The sequence below is a fragment of the Microtus oregoni genome, unplaced genomic scaffold (assembly GCF_018167655.1).
Source record: "Microtus oregoni isolate MIOR12 unplaced genomic scaffold, Mior012 000046F_ref0000063, whole genome shotgun sequence".
Taxonomy (NCBI): Eukaryota; Metazoa; Chordata; class Mammalia; order Rodentia; family Cricetidae; genus Microtus; species Microtus oregoni.
Window position 1 is genome coordinate 3,649,970 of NW_024543220.1, and position 14,647 is coordinate 3,664,616.

At 38.7% G+C, this 14,647-nt stretch overlaps 1 protein-coding gene across 1 annotated transcript in view; it reads left to right on the forward strand.

The window, feature by feature from the left end:
- LOC121435723 (prolactin-inducible protein homolog) overlaps positions 1-13,688 on the forward strand; it is a 31,309-nt gene extending 17,621 nt beyond the window's left edge. Inside the window, exon 4 of the mRNA XM_041635189.1 lies at positions 13,561-13,688. Within this exon, the coding sequence (XP_041491123.1) occupies positions 13,561-13,688 (128 nt within the window). The remainder of the gene's footprint in view (positions 1-13,560) is intronic.
- The last annotated feature ends 959 nt before the right edge of the window (positions 13,689-14,647 follow it).

Sequence of the window (14,647 nt, forward strand, 5' to 3'; positions counted from 1 at the left end):
AAACTGAGAGGTGAAATCAACAAAAGAGAACCAAAGAAAACAATACAAAGAATCAACGAAACAAAGAGCTGGTTCTTTGAGAAAATCAAGAAGATTTACAAACCCTTATCCAAACTAATCAAAAGGCAGAGAGAGAGCATCCAAATTAACAAAATCAGAAACAAAAAGGGGGACATAACAATAGATGCTGAGGAAATTCAGAGAATCATTAGGTCTTGCTATAGAAACCTGTACTCCACAAAATTGGAAAATTTAAAAAAAAAATGGACAATTTTGAGATAGATAACATATACCAAAATTAAATCAAGACCAGGTGAGCAATTTAAGTAGACCTATAAGTCACAAGGAAATAGAAGCTGTCATCAAAAACTACCAACCCAAAAAAGGCCGGGGCCAGATGGTTTTAGTGCAGAATTTTACCAGAACTTCCAAGAAGAGCTAATACCTATACTCCTCGAAGTTTTCCACATAATAAAAACAGAAGAGACTTAGCCAAACTCTTTTTATGAAGCTACAGTTACCCTGATCCCAAAACCACAGAAAGACTCAACCAAGAAAGAGAATTACATACCAGTCTCACTTATGGGCATATATGCAAAAATTCTCAATAAAATACTTGCAAACCAAATCCAAGAACACACAAAAAAATCAACAATGATCAAGTCAGCTTCATTCCAGAGAATCAGGGCTGGTTCAACATCAAAAATCTATCAATGTAATCCATCATATAAATAAACTGAAAGAAAAAACCATGAATCATTTCATTAGATGCTGACAAATATTTGACAAAATCCAACACCCCTTCATGATAAAGGTCTTGGAGAGATCAGAGATACAAGGAACATATCTAAATATAATAAAAAACAATATACAGCAAGCTGACAGCTAACATAAAATTAAATGAAGAGAAACTCAAAGTGATTCCACTAAAATCAGGAACAAGACATGGCTGTCCACTCTCTCCATATCTCTTCAACATAGTTCTTGAAGTTTTAGTAATAGCAATAAAACAACAAAAGGATATCAAAGTGATTCAAATTTGAAAGGAAGAAGTCAAACTTTTGTTATTTGCAGATGATAAGATAGTATATATAAGTGACCCCAAAAGCTCTATCAGAGAACTCTTAACAGCTGTTAAATATCTTCAGTGATGTGGCAGGATACAAGATCAACTCAAAAAAAAAAAATCAGTACCCTCCTATATACAAAGGATAAAGAAGCTGAGAAGGAAATCAGAGGAACATCACCTTTCACAATAGCCACAAAAAACATAAAGTATCTTGGGGTAACACTAACCAAAGAAGTGAAAGACCTATTTGACAAGAACTTTAAGTCTCTGAAGAAAGAAACTGAAGAAGATACAAGAAAATGGAAAGATCTCCCATGCTCTTGGATATGAAGATTCAACATGGTAAAAATAGCAATCTTACCAAAAGCAATCTATAGATTCAATGTAAACCCCAACAAAATCACAACACAATTTTCACAGCTCTTGAAAGAACAATAATCAACTTCATATGGAAATACAAAAAAGCCCAGGATATCCGAATCAATCCTGTACAATAAAAGGACTTCCAGAAATCACTATGCCTGACATCAAACTCTATTACAGGGCTACAGTAATAAAAACAACTAGGTATTGGCATAAAAACAGACATGTTGACCAATGGAATTGAACTGAAGACCCAGACATTAATCCAGACACCTATGAACACCTGATTTTCGAAAAAGAAGCTAAAATTATACAATGGAAAAAAAAAGCATCTTCATCAAATGGTGCTGTCTTAAGTGGATGTCACCTTGTAGAAGAATGAAAACAAATCCACATTTATTCCCCATGCACAAAACTCAAGTTCAAATGGATTAAAGACCTCCATATAAATATGACCACACTGAACCTGATAGAAGAGAAAGTGGGAAGTAGTCTCCAATGTAGGGGGACAAGAGACCACCTTTTATATACAACCCCAGTAGCACAAACACTGAGAGCAACAATAAATAAATGGGACCTCCAGAAACTGAGAAGCTTCTGTAAAGCAAAGGATACAGTCAATAAGACAAAAAAGGCAGCCAACTGAATGGTAAAAGATCTACATCCAACACCACATCACACAAAGGACTGATCTCCAAAACATATAAAGAACTCAAGAAATTATACATTATAATTCTAAATAACCCAATTTAAAAATGTGGTACAGAACTAAACAAAGAATTCTCAAAAATAGAATTTCAAATGGCCAAAAGATACTTAAGATTTTTTCAACTTCCTTAACTAGTAGGGAAATGTAAATCAAAACAACTCTGAGATACCATCTTACACCTGTCAGAATGGCTAAGATCAAAAACACTAATGGTAGCTTATGCTGGAGAAGATGCGGAGTAAGGGGAACACTCATTCATTGCTACCTCTGACTCTTTCAGGCAGACAGTCCAGTCCAACTGAGTGTGCTCTATGAGCAGAATGCTACAGCTTACTTGCTGGCAGGGACCTTAAAATGCCATAGAGTTGTGGTGGTAAACATGGCTACAACCGGTACCTTTGCCATGAGGCTGGAAAACTAAGGAATGGGCTGGATCTAGCTGCCAAAGCCACGGCTTTAATCCTACCCATATTGCTCCATAATTTAAAGGCTCATGTGTTCAGAAAAAGAGAGATACAGTAAAGAGAGATTCCAAAACAAAGAAAACCTCTAAATGATTTACAGTGTGTTGAAAATATATGTAGACTAAAAGTTAAAGTTCGTAAAGTAAAAAACAAAAAAAAAGGAAGAAAGAGAGTAGTTGGGTGTGGTAGGGCACACCTTTAATCCAAACACTTGGAAGGCAGAGGGAGATTGACCTCTGTGACTTCAAGGTGTGGGAGCACCCGCCTTTAATCCCAATGCCTGGGAGGCAGAGACAGGTGGATCCCTGAGAGTTCAAGGACAGCCTGGTCCACAGAGTTATTCCAGGTCAAAGATATACAGAGAACCTGTCTCAAAAAGCAAAAAGTTAAAAGTAAAAATAAACAAAATAGAGTTAAAATAAAGCTGCACAAAGATGGAAAATAAGCAGAGAATTTTGATACTGTATGCTATTATGCTCTCTTTGAATTGTTTGAATGCTGAGGAAGGAGCAACATCTGCTAAAAGATATTTGTTTATAAGTGCTGCTGAACTAATCCAAGATAGATATTTTGAAAACACCTTGACTTCAGAATTTGGAACTAAGGATACACTTTGGAAAAGAGATTCTTCTTTTGTTTTCACAGACGATGACACCTGTGGATTGCTTCTATCCCATAGACCATGCCCTCCTGAAGGGTTGCTGTGAACACCTTCAAAAAATTACTTCACTCGACTTCTGACTGAGATGAATCTAGCACACAGGTTATACCATGAAAGACTTAAATATCAGTGCCCCCATACAGCAGAAAGCAGTTTGGAGAGAAATAACTCCGTCCATATTCCCAAATAATGTTTATAAATGTTCTTTTACATATAAAGGGGGATATGATATAGGTATGAATAATTTACATTGATATGGATTTTGCTTTAGTGATTTAAATTTAAGGTCAATTTTGTTATGTGTATATGTATTTCTGATATTGATTAAGGTATTGTGATTGTGTAGCTCATGTAAAAATGTTATGAATATAAGTTGTTAATAAATAGTTATCTATAATAGTCAAGTTTGTAGTCATGTTAGTTAAGACTTTCTAGATGTACATAGATATGTTTTAGATAGGCATTCTTCATATCTTTCAAAGATTATAGAACATGGCATTTTAAATGTTTTAATAACTTAGGGCTTTTCATGACAATGAGATACTCTGCTCCTGGCAGCATCAGCTACTTCAAGAAAAAAATGGGCATCGAAGAGGCCCCTTATGGAGTTGGCTAGCCATTTGGGCAAGAAACTGCTTTTGCCTGGACTGTTGCATAAACTGGACACAGAGAACCTGCAGATAGAGGACTACTGAACTTGCCTAAAGGTGAGATGATCTTTTGGGGTTCCTGATTCATGAAGGAATCTACATGACATTCTGAAGGACACAGCAGAAAGTGACTGAACTGCCTTTGAAATTTCCTGCTTCATGGAAATGTCTGCTGGAAACTATGGGTCTATAGGCCAAAGATGGATGCCCCAACAGTACAGAGGAACTTTGGGTGACTGTCCAGGCAGCAAAATGTCTCTGTGATTTCTAGAGTTTTGAAAGTTGCTTATTTCTTGTTTACTCAGGTATTATTATATCCTTCTGGAGTCTTTGATGGAGTTGAAGAATAGATAGATAGTTATAGTTATAGTTTTCCTTAGTTATGATAAAAATAAAATAGATATAAATATTGTAATTTTTACTTGATAACTGTTTTGTTATATGTAATTTTACTATGTTAAAGTTAAAGCCTTCCTTTTTTTTGTTTAAACAGAAAAAGGGGAAATGATGGAGGAAGGTCATTGTTTAATTAATAAAGAAACTGCTTGGCCTCATAGGTTAAAACATAGGTGGGTGGAGTAAACAGAACAGAATGCTGGGAAGAAGAGGAAGTGAGCTCAGACTTGATAGCTTTCCTCTCTGGGGCAGACACGATGAAGCTCCGACCCAGGATGGACGTAGGCTAGAATCTTCCCAGTAAGCTCACCTTGAGGTGCTACACACATTATTAGAAATGGGCTAGTCCACGTGCGAGAATTAGCCATTAAGAGGCTAGACCTAATGGGCCAAGCAGTGTTTAAAAGAATACAGTTTTTGTGTTGTTATTTCGGGTAAAGCTAGCAGGCGGCCAGGAGCAGGGCTGTGGGAAGAGGCCCGCAGCTCCCACAACAATCAACTATAATATGCATGACTCTGTTGACTACAACTGGAGTAGGTTTGTTTAAACAAAAGAAAAAGTGCAGAAACTTGATCATATACCCCTCTTCTATACCTGTTCCTTTACCCAAGTTTCCTCATGTGATAATTCTGTTCCCTAAGTATATGACCATAAAGAGAATTAAATATCAGATTCTAATTCCTAAAGGGGAAAATGCTATACAAAGTGTTCTAAGACTTTTTGTGGGTTGTTCAAACATGGTTTCTCTGTAACATCTCTGGCTGTCCTGGAACTTATTTTTAAACCACGCTGTCCTTGAACTCACAAAGATCCACTTGCCTCCTGAGTGCTAGGCTTTAAAGGTGGTATGCACTACCATGTTCTAAGACGTTTGACAAGAGGGAAGCCTTTAGTTACAGGGGGAAATCAGAGTCCATTAGTTGTACCAAGAATCATGTGCAAAAGGAGACGCTACCAAATGGTGATGAATCCATTAAGGTTTAAATGGGAATTTTACCTGCCAAGGGACATTTCTGTAAGAGAGGCAGAGTACTGGACAAGACAGGGAACAATGCCAAGAGGATCTGAGTTGAGAATCAAACTTTCATCACTTAGAACTTTTGGTGCTCCCTATCTCAGGCTTAAAGAACAGTGAACTGAAGGAAAATATTGAGATGAATCCCTGCTACTATAAGCTGGGTTGATCCACATAATAGAATTAGGACACTACTGGGTTTTCTTTTTTCCCTCAGTTTGGGGTTGTCTTTATTGATTCTTTTTACACATTCATGTGTTACGCTGCTTTATTCATTTTTCTCTTCCTTTCATTTGGGTTTTCATAGATTTCTTTTTTATTGCCTTATTTTATTTTATTACTTTAAAAAAATACCAATCCAAATTCCCACTCCCTCCCACTCCCTCCACTCATCCTCCACTCCTTCCCCCTCCAGTCTTAAGAGAGGGCAAGACATCCTGCCCTGTGGAAACTCCAAGACCCTCCCTACTACATCTAGGTTGAACAAGGTATACATCCAAAGAGCATTGGATCCCAAAAAGCCAGTACATGCAGTAGAGTAAAATCCCAGTGCCACTGTCAGTGGCCCCTCAGTCTGCCCCAACTATCAACCACATTCAGAGGGACTAATTTGATCCCATGCTCGTTCACTCCCAGTCCAGTTGAAGTTGGTGAGCTCCCATTAGCTCAGGCAAACTGTCTCAGTGGGTGAACCCCTCATGGTCTTGACTTCCGTGCTCATACTCAGTCCTTCCACTCTTCAACTGGATCTTGGGAGCTCATTCCAGTGCTCCAATGTGGGTCTCTGCCTCTGTTTTCATCTGTTGCTGGACAAAGGTTCTATGGTGATATTTTAGATAATCATCAGTCTGACTACAGGGCAAGGCCAGTTCAGGCATCCTCTCCTCTATTGCTTAGGGTATTAGCTAGGGTCATCCTTGTGGATTCCTGGGAATTTTTTCTAGAGCCAGGTTTCTTGCTAACTCTACCATAGCTCCCTCAATCAAGATATCTTTTTTCTTGCTCTCATATCTATCCTTCCTGCATCTCGACTATCTCACTCTCTCAAATTCTCCTTAATCCTCCCCTTCTCCCTTTCCTTCTACCACCTGCCCCCATACTCCCAAATTTTGTCAGGCGATCTTGTCTGTTTCCAATTTCCAGGTGTTTTTCTTTGGGTTCACCTTATTACTTAGCTTCTCTAGAATCATGAACTATAGGCTCAATGTCCTTTGCTTATAGCTAGTATCTACTTATAAGTGAGTACATACCATATTCGTTTTGGGGGGTCGGGGTTACCTCATTCATAACATATTTTTTCTAATTCCATCTATTTGCATGCAAAATTCAAGATATCATTGTTTTGTACAACTGAGTGGTACTCTAATGTGTAAATGTGCCACACTTTCTATATCCATTCTTCTGTTGAGGGGCATCTAGGTTGTTTCCACGTTCTAGGTATTACAAATAATGCTGCTATGAACATAGTTGAACAAATGCTTTTGTAGTATGATTGAGCATCTTTTATGTGTATGCCCAAGAGTGGTATTGCTGGATCCTGAGGTAGGTTGGTTCCCATTATTTCAGAAAAATCACCATACTGATTTCTAAAGTGGTTGCACAAGTTTTCATTCCCACCAGCAATGGATGAGTGTTCCCCTTACTCCACAACCCTTCAGCATAAACTACCATTGGTGTTTTTGATCTTAGCCATTCTGGCAGGTGTAAGATGGTATTTTAAAGTTGTTTTGATTTGCATTTCCCTGATATCTAAGGAAGTTGAACATGTCCTTAAGTATCTTTGGGACATTTAAAATTCTTCTGTTGAGAATTCTCTGTTTAATTCAGTACACCATTTTTTTAATTGGGTTATTTAGAATTTTAATGTCCAATTTCTTGAGTTATTTTTATGTTTTGGATATAAGTCGTTTGTGTGATGTGGTGTTGAATGAAGACCTTTTACCATTCAGTAGGCTGCCTTTTTGTCTTATGGACTGTGTTCTTTTCTTTACAGAAGTGTCTCAGTTTCAGGAGGTCCTTTTTTTTTTTCATTGTTGCTCTTATTGTCTGTTCTACTGGAGTTGTACTTAGGAAGTGGTCTCCTGTGCCCATGCATTGAAGACTACTTCCCACTTTCTCTTCTATCAGGTTAAGTGTGGTTGGATTTATATAGAGGTCTTTAATCCATTTGCACTTGAGTTTTGTGCATGGCAATAGATATGGATCTATTTTCATTCTCCTACAGGTTGACATCCAGTTACACCAGCACCTTTTGTTGATCTTGGGGTTTCAAATCCTTCTGCTACTTCAACTTTTGGTAGAAAGAGAGCTTTGATGAATTTTAGATAATTGTATAAGGAAAAGTTATAAGGGTTTCACCAAGGTTAACTGTAAATTCATAAATCTCTACTGTGGAATGCTGACTGGAAACAAAGAAATGTTGCTTTGCCAGCCCAGGTCCCCACACTCACCAGAACTGTGATGTTTTATTTTGACCCTGCTTTACTTCATACTGTTGGATATATGTATTGTCTAGAAATAGTCTCCAAGCACTTGGCTCTGGTGCTGTCTCTGACTACAAGAGCACTTGAGTCCTGGCTTTCAATGTGAAAGAATACAACAAACTCCATTTTGAAAAAGAACTGCATTTTAGACAGAACCTAAGGAGGGTGGTGAATACAGTGTATCAAAGTCATAAACATTCCCAAGAAACTGTGCCTCTCCTGGTCAGTGACCCACCAGGGTGTCCAAACAACATCTACTTGCTTCAAGCATCCTTGTAAATACATGATTAACCACTGTTTTGAAATTTCCCTAAAGTAGACAAAATTGCCGGGGAGAAAATTGAGATCTTGGGGGTGGGATGGGATGGGGGTAAGGGGAGATGGGGAGAAAAAAGGGAGAAAGGGAGAATGGAGGGAACTTGGGGAAAAAGGAGGATTGGGATAAAGGAAGGTTGGATAGGGGAGCATGGAAGCACAATTCTTAGTTAAGGGAGCCCACCTTAGAGTTGGCAAGAGACTTGAACCTAGAGTGGCTCCCAGATGCCCAAGACGAGGTCCCCAGTTAGTTCCTTGGGCAGCTGAGCATAGGGAACCTGAAATGACCCTATCCTATAGCAATACTGACGAATATCTTGCATATCATCATAGAACCTTCATCTGGCGATGGATGGAGACAGAGACAGAGACCCACACTGGAGCACTGGACTGACCTCCCAAGGTACCAATGAGGAGCAGAAGGAGGGAGAACATGAGCAAAGAAGTCGGGACCACGAGGGGTGCACCCACCCACTGAGACAGTGGAGCTGATCTATTGGGAGCTCACCAAGGCCAGCTGGACTGTGACTGAAAAAGCATGGGATAAAACTGGACTCTCAGAGCATGGCGAACAATGATGTCTGATGAGAAGCCAAGGACAATGGCACGGGGTTTTGAACCTACGTAATGTGATGGTTTTGTGGGAGCCTAGCCAGTTTGGATGTTCACCTTGCTAGATATGGACGGAGGGGGGAGGTCCTAGGTCTTACCACAGGGCAGGGAACCCTGACTGCACTTTGGACTGGAGAGGGAGGGGGAGAGGAGTGGGGGAAGGGGGAGAAGGGTGGGAGGAGGGGGAGGGAAATGGGAGGCTGGGAGGAGGTGGAAACTTGTTTTTTTTTTCTCCTTTTCTCAATAAAAAAACGGAAAAAAAAAAAAAGAAATTTCCCTATACCCCAACCATGTGTAAATTTTGTTGAGAGAAGGGAAGAGCTTGAATGTAGGGAAAAGAAAGAGGCAGAGGGATGCCTCTTCAGAAGGAAGAGGAGCAGAGCAGCTAAGAGAGGCTGGCACAGGCAAGCTGGAGAACGGTGGTGAGCCACGGGGCAGCCTCCTCCACCTCCCACCCACAAGGCCCTATTTCTGCATCTTGAGGGTCATGCATCCACACATGCATCTGACGGAGGGAGAGACCTGTACACAGTCAGCAGGGAATTGGCTGCTTGCAGTTGAAAAAGTGCATGAATGTAAAACAGAGAATCTGAAATAGTGAGGGGGGTATTTTTTTTTTCAAAAATACTGCCAGCCAAGGACACACTCTCTGCCCACCAGCTCTTCTCCCCTCTTTTCCTTCTATGCCAAGTTTTTATTCATTGCGATAACAATCAAGGTCTCTTCTGCTGGCCTGCAGTTTCCCTTCTTAACCCTTTTCTGTTCTGATACTGCTTAAATTAAAATGTGAAATTATACCAACCTGTACACTTTGGGAAGCACTGATTTTAAATTAAAAGTCAAAGATACATTATGTTCAGAAAAATTATGCTTTTGTTTCCACAGGGGAAAAAATATGGGTTTTAGTCATTTAGATCCAATGGGTTACAAATAATTATTATCTTTTAAAAAATTTTGGTATAAATTATTATTAATTAAAATATAGATTACTTATTCTGTTTTTGTCTTAAATGCTATATCTATGCAATGTTCTGGAATGCTGAAAGAAATCACAGAAAAAGACTTTAATAAAAATTTTCATGTTGTCTAAAAAATGAAAAAAAAAGACAAAAAAAGTTTTTAATGAAGGTTTTTATGTTGTCTAAAAAGCAAGAAAATGTAGACCATTAAAATAGTAATAATAATAATAATAATAATAATAACAACAACAACAGAGGAGCAAAGACAGAAAAAGCCAGACCTAAACATTGCAAAAGCTATATGAAAATCAAAAAAGGTATGGAAAAAGTTGTAACATAGCAATAGAGAAGAAGGTACCTGAACTGGCCTTGCCCTATAGTCAGTGATGAATATCTTAAATATCACCAGAGAACCTTCATCCAGTAACTGATAGAAACAGAGACCCACATCAGGGCACTGGACTGAGCTCCCAAAGTCCAGTTGAAGAGTGGGAGGAGTGAGAATATGAGCAAAGAGGTCAAGACCAAAATGGGTACACCCACTGAATCAGTTTACCTGAGCTAATGGAAGCTCACCAAAATCAGCCAGACTGGGAAGGAACAAGTATAGGACCAAAGTAGTCCCTCTGAATGTGGTTGACAGTTATATGGCTGGGGCAGACTGAGGGGCCACTGACAAGTGGCACCAAGATTTGTCTTTACTGCCTGTACTGGCTTTGGGGGAACCTATTCTCTTTGAATAGATACCTTGCTCAGCCAAGATATAGTAGGAAGGACCTTGACCTTCCCCAAAGCAATGTGCCCTACCCTCTCTGAGGATTAGATGAGGATGTAGTGGGGGGAGGTATGTGGAGGAAATGCGAAGAAGGAAGGGAGTGGGAAGTTGGATTGGTATATATAATGAAAAAGATAGTTTGTTTTCTTTTTTAAAAAATAAAAAAATAGAAGGATCTTCTGTATTTATGATATGCTAAATAAATACTCTTAGGTCATTTAAAAATGTTGTTAAAGGGCCAGAGGACATAAAATATGTTTTCTGTGGTTTCTCATACCTACAAACACTAATATGTATATATGTATATACATATATATATAGCTAAATGTTTGAACATATTAAATTAATTCTGATTTTTAAAAGTCTTGTTTGCCTTGCTAAAGGGTTACGTCTATTTCTTGAGAAAATTATGGATGTTTGTTTTTTGAAGTTAGTCTACATTTTCTGGTGTAATTGTAAGTTTTGTACTTGTAAATTTTCCTGAGCTCTGGTCACTAGATTTGGATTAGCCAGAATTCAGATGTCTTTTCGATGAAGGTAATGTTATTAAAACTGTTTTATGTTGTTCCTTATTGAAAAGCTGCACCTCAATGTTCTTACACAAGAATGTAGCTTACTCTGGCAGCTAAACTTTACAATTCAAGAGTCACACAAGTGAAAGACGTAAAGGGATCACAGGGAGCAACAGAGACTAGAGTCCCAAAAAAAGGCCAGTTGCAAGGATGGACCTTAACAGTTTTAGAAATGCCAATGCCAGGTGATGGTCATCAGAAGCATCAGCTACAATGAAATAAAATAGGTTATGTAACATTTGTGCTTATAAAATGTTTTATATTGTTAATGTTTAAATTTAGCCAATACAAGCAAATTTATAGTAGAACTTGCAGTTTAAAAAAAATGTGGATAAAGGCATGGTGGCAAGTAAATAATTGAGAGTTAACATGAAAAATTAAGTATTATAATAAATTTCAATGATTTTGATATTGTGCTAAATGCTGCCCTATTTAATGTTTCTATTTTAAAAGCTTTGAAACCCAGAGAAATTGGGTTAGAAATGCATGTGTTACAAATTTCTATTCTAAAGTTAAAATAATAGTGTCATAAAGAGGGTAGGTGAGCATGGCTTGAACTATGAACTTAAAGGTCTTCCCAAGAAAACAAGATTAAAATTTAGGAGGAAAGAAAACAAATTGGGAGAGGGAAAATGGCAATGAAACACAGATAAATATGGCTGAGCAGCAGTGAACAGGAAATACTATTGGTCTTATGTCCCTACCTCAAACCCTGACTCCACATCAAGCAGTAATGGTGGGAAGTCAAGAAGATACCGATCAATACGCTTTGGTACGTGCAGTAAATATAGGAATGAGGTGAGCATGCACCACTCCCCAATGTGAGGGCCTATTTATACCCAAGAAGTACAGACACACACTGTTTCCGCCTACATTCCTGGGTCTACTTTTTTTTTAATTGTTTCAAACTCTTCACCTCCTGTCCACTGTCTTTAACAGTTCCTTAACTTTCTCTCTGGTTGTTTAGAGAAGAGTTACAAAAAGAAAGAACAGTTGAGGGCTGGAGATATGGCTCAGTGGATAAAAGCACTCGCTGCTCTATTAGAGGACACAGGATGGCTCGCAGCTCTCCATCGTTCAAGTTCCACTGCATCTGATACCATCTTGTGGTCTTTGTGGACACTGGACACACACACCCACTCACTCACATAAAATAAATTCAAGTATATCTCTTTTTTTTTTTTGAATTTTCGAGACAGGGTTTCTCTATAGCTTTTGGTTCCAGTCCTGGAACTAGCTCTTGTAGACCAGGCTGGCCTCAAACTCACAGAGATCCGCCTGCCTCTGCCTCCAGAGTGCTAGGATTAAAGGCATGCGCCACCATCGCCTGGCTCAAGTATATCTTTGTAAAAAAAATAAATAAATAAAATAAAACATCATGATGGAAAAGAAGGAGAGTTTTAAATATCCCAAAAGCTATAATAGAATATGACAGTTGCTGATATTTACACAAATAAATATGATGCTTTTTGATTTGGTATTGGGAAGATACCCTAATGGTCTCTCTGTTCAGTTTTGAACGCAGTAGATAGTTTAGCCCATGTAGAAGTCATTCCTTATGTCTGATCATTGAGTAAAAGTTTTATATTTTTTGGTTGAAAAAAACAATGTCTAAATATTAATCAGAGTACAGTGCCAGGTACATTCAAGCTGAGATTGTTTTTAGGTTTGCAATGAACATCTTTAAGTCTAAAACAGTAACTTTCACTCAGAAAGTACCATAAAGATTCATGACCTCCTGCAAGAGATCCAGGTATCGGTACTTTCATCTCCCAGAGCTAGAAAGAAAAATCAGTGTGACAGAAACTGTCACAAAGCCAGAACACGAAAGTCAGAGAGTAGGGTCTATAAACTCCAGTCATTCATCCCAGGGAAAGAATCAGTTCTTACACTTAATGGGGGCTGAAGTTGAATTTGACACATGAATGACAGAGAACTTGCTAAGTATCAGGTGTACCCTGATAGTTAAGAGGAAATACTTGGTAGTCCAAGCACATAGGATCCTGGAAATTACTTATTTTGCTTCATGGTCAACTCGAGGCTGCCTTCTCTGTATTGACACACTTTAACTCTTTCCCCTTTAACTTCCTTTGCTTCAGGTCAAAGTCAGTACTGAGAACGATCTAAACATCAAGGACCTTGATCCTCATGCAACATAAACTACTTGCATATGTCCCAAAGCCAAATTGTTCCAGAACATTGAAGTCTCTGGTAAGTGGGAACATTTCCTACCTGCCTATGAAGGTCAGATAACAATGAATATCAGGACATATCAGAGTAAGAGAAAAAGATACCATGCTGTAGCAGGAAGAAAGGGGCACAGTGACTGGAGCAATAAGGAGAAATCACATTGAAAGGAAATGAGGAGCAGAAGGAAATGAAAGTAAGGGAACAGAGTTCAAACAGCCACTGGATCTTGAATGTAGGAAATGGAATCAGGATATGTTAAATCCAGGGTGGATTAGGGTGCAGCATGTGGACTTCATGAGTTGACAGATCCAATTTTCTTTCTGAATCAAATGCTGTCATACAAGGGAAGGCAGAAGTTGTGCCAGCTAAGGGCATATGTCCTGACCTGGAGAATGTATTCCCAACAACTGGATACAAAGGGACTATTACACATGAAATCATTTTAACACCATAAATTGGAAGTTCTCCCACAAATCATGGTCACCAATATACCCACTGGGAGAAGTGTTCCTGTCTTGTATGTATCCCTGTAGTAAAATAAAAGAGGCTGAAATGAACTCTGTGCTCAATTAGCCATGCAAAAATAGGCTTCTACAACTTCATAATGGACTTTGTCATTTTCCCCAAATGACTGCTATATCTGCCCAGATAACCAAAGATTTCTTTACCACTGTTTTCCAGAATGCATTCACAAAAAAATGATAATAATCAGATACATTAGAATCCTAGTGACTGAGGACAGGACTGGGGACTCACCACTTGGCATAGAAGAGAGCATGCCCAAAGTCACAATGAGCAACTCTTCCCAGAGTAACACTGAAATCTCAAAGCAGAACTAACAAAAGTTTCAAGTTATTCCACCATCACAGTTCAGCTCCATCCAGCTGTCACTCTGACTAGCTGACCTGTACTTTTCTTCTTTTCCACTACTGGCCAGAAAATGACTCAGAGTTCATGGCGCATTTGGAAGTTCAAATGTGTACTGTGTATTGTGTCTTTGAATTTGCTGACAAAAGGAAAATTCCAAATGTGAGTGTGAAACAAAGGCATGCTGTTAACATGAAGCACAGCTGGTGGAAGTATATAAATCGGCATGGCTTTTGGATAACAGTCTGATGCTGTGGGACAATGCTCTTGTACACTGTAATGGTTTGACAGTTATGCTGGTTTAATAAAATGCTGACTGGCCAGTAGTCAGGCAGGAAATATAGGTAGGCGACCAGAACAGGAGAATTCTGGGAAGAGGAAAAACTCAGTTTGTAGTCGTGACCCGGACACAGAGGAAGCAAGTTGAAAATGCCTCACTGATAAAAGGTATCAAGCCACGTTGCTAACATGGACAAGAATTATGGACTAATTTAAGATGTAAGAAAGAGTTAAGAAGAAGCCTGAGCTAATAGGCCAACCAGTTTA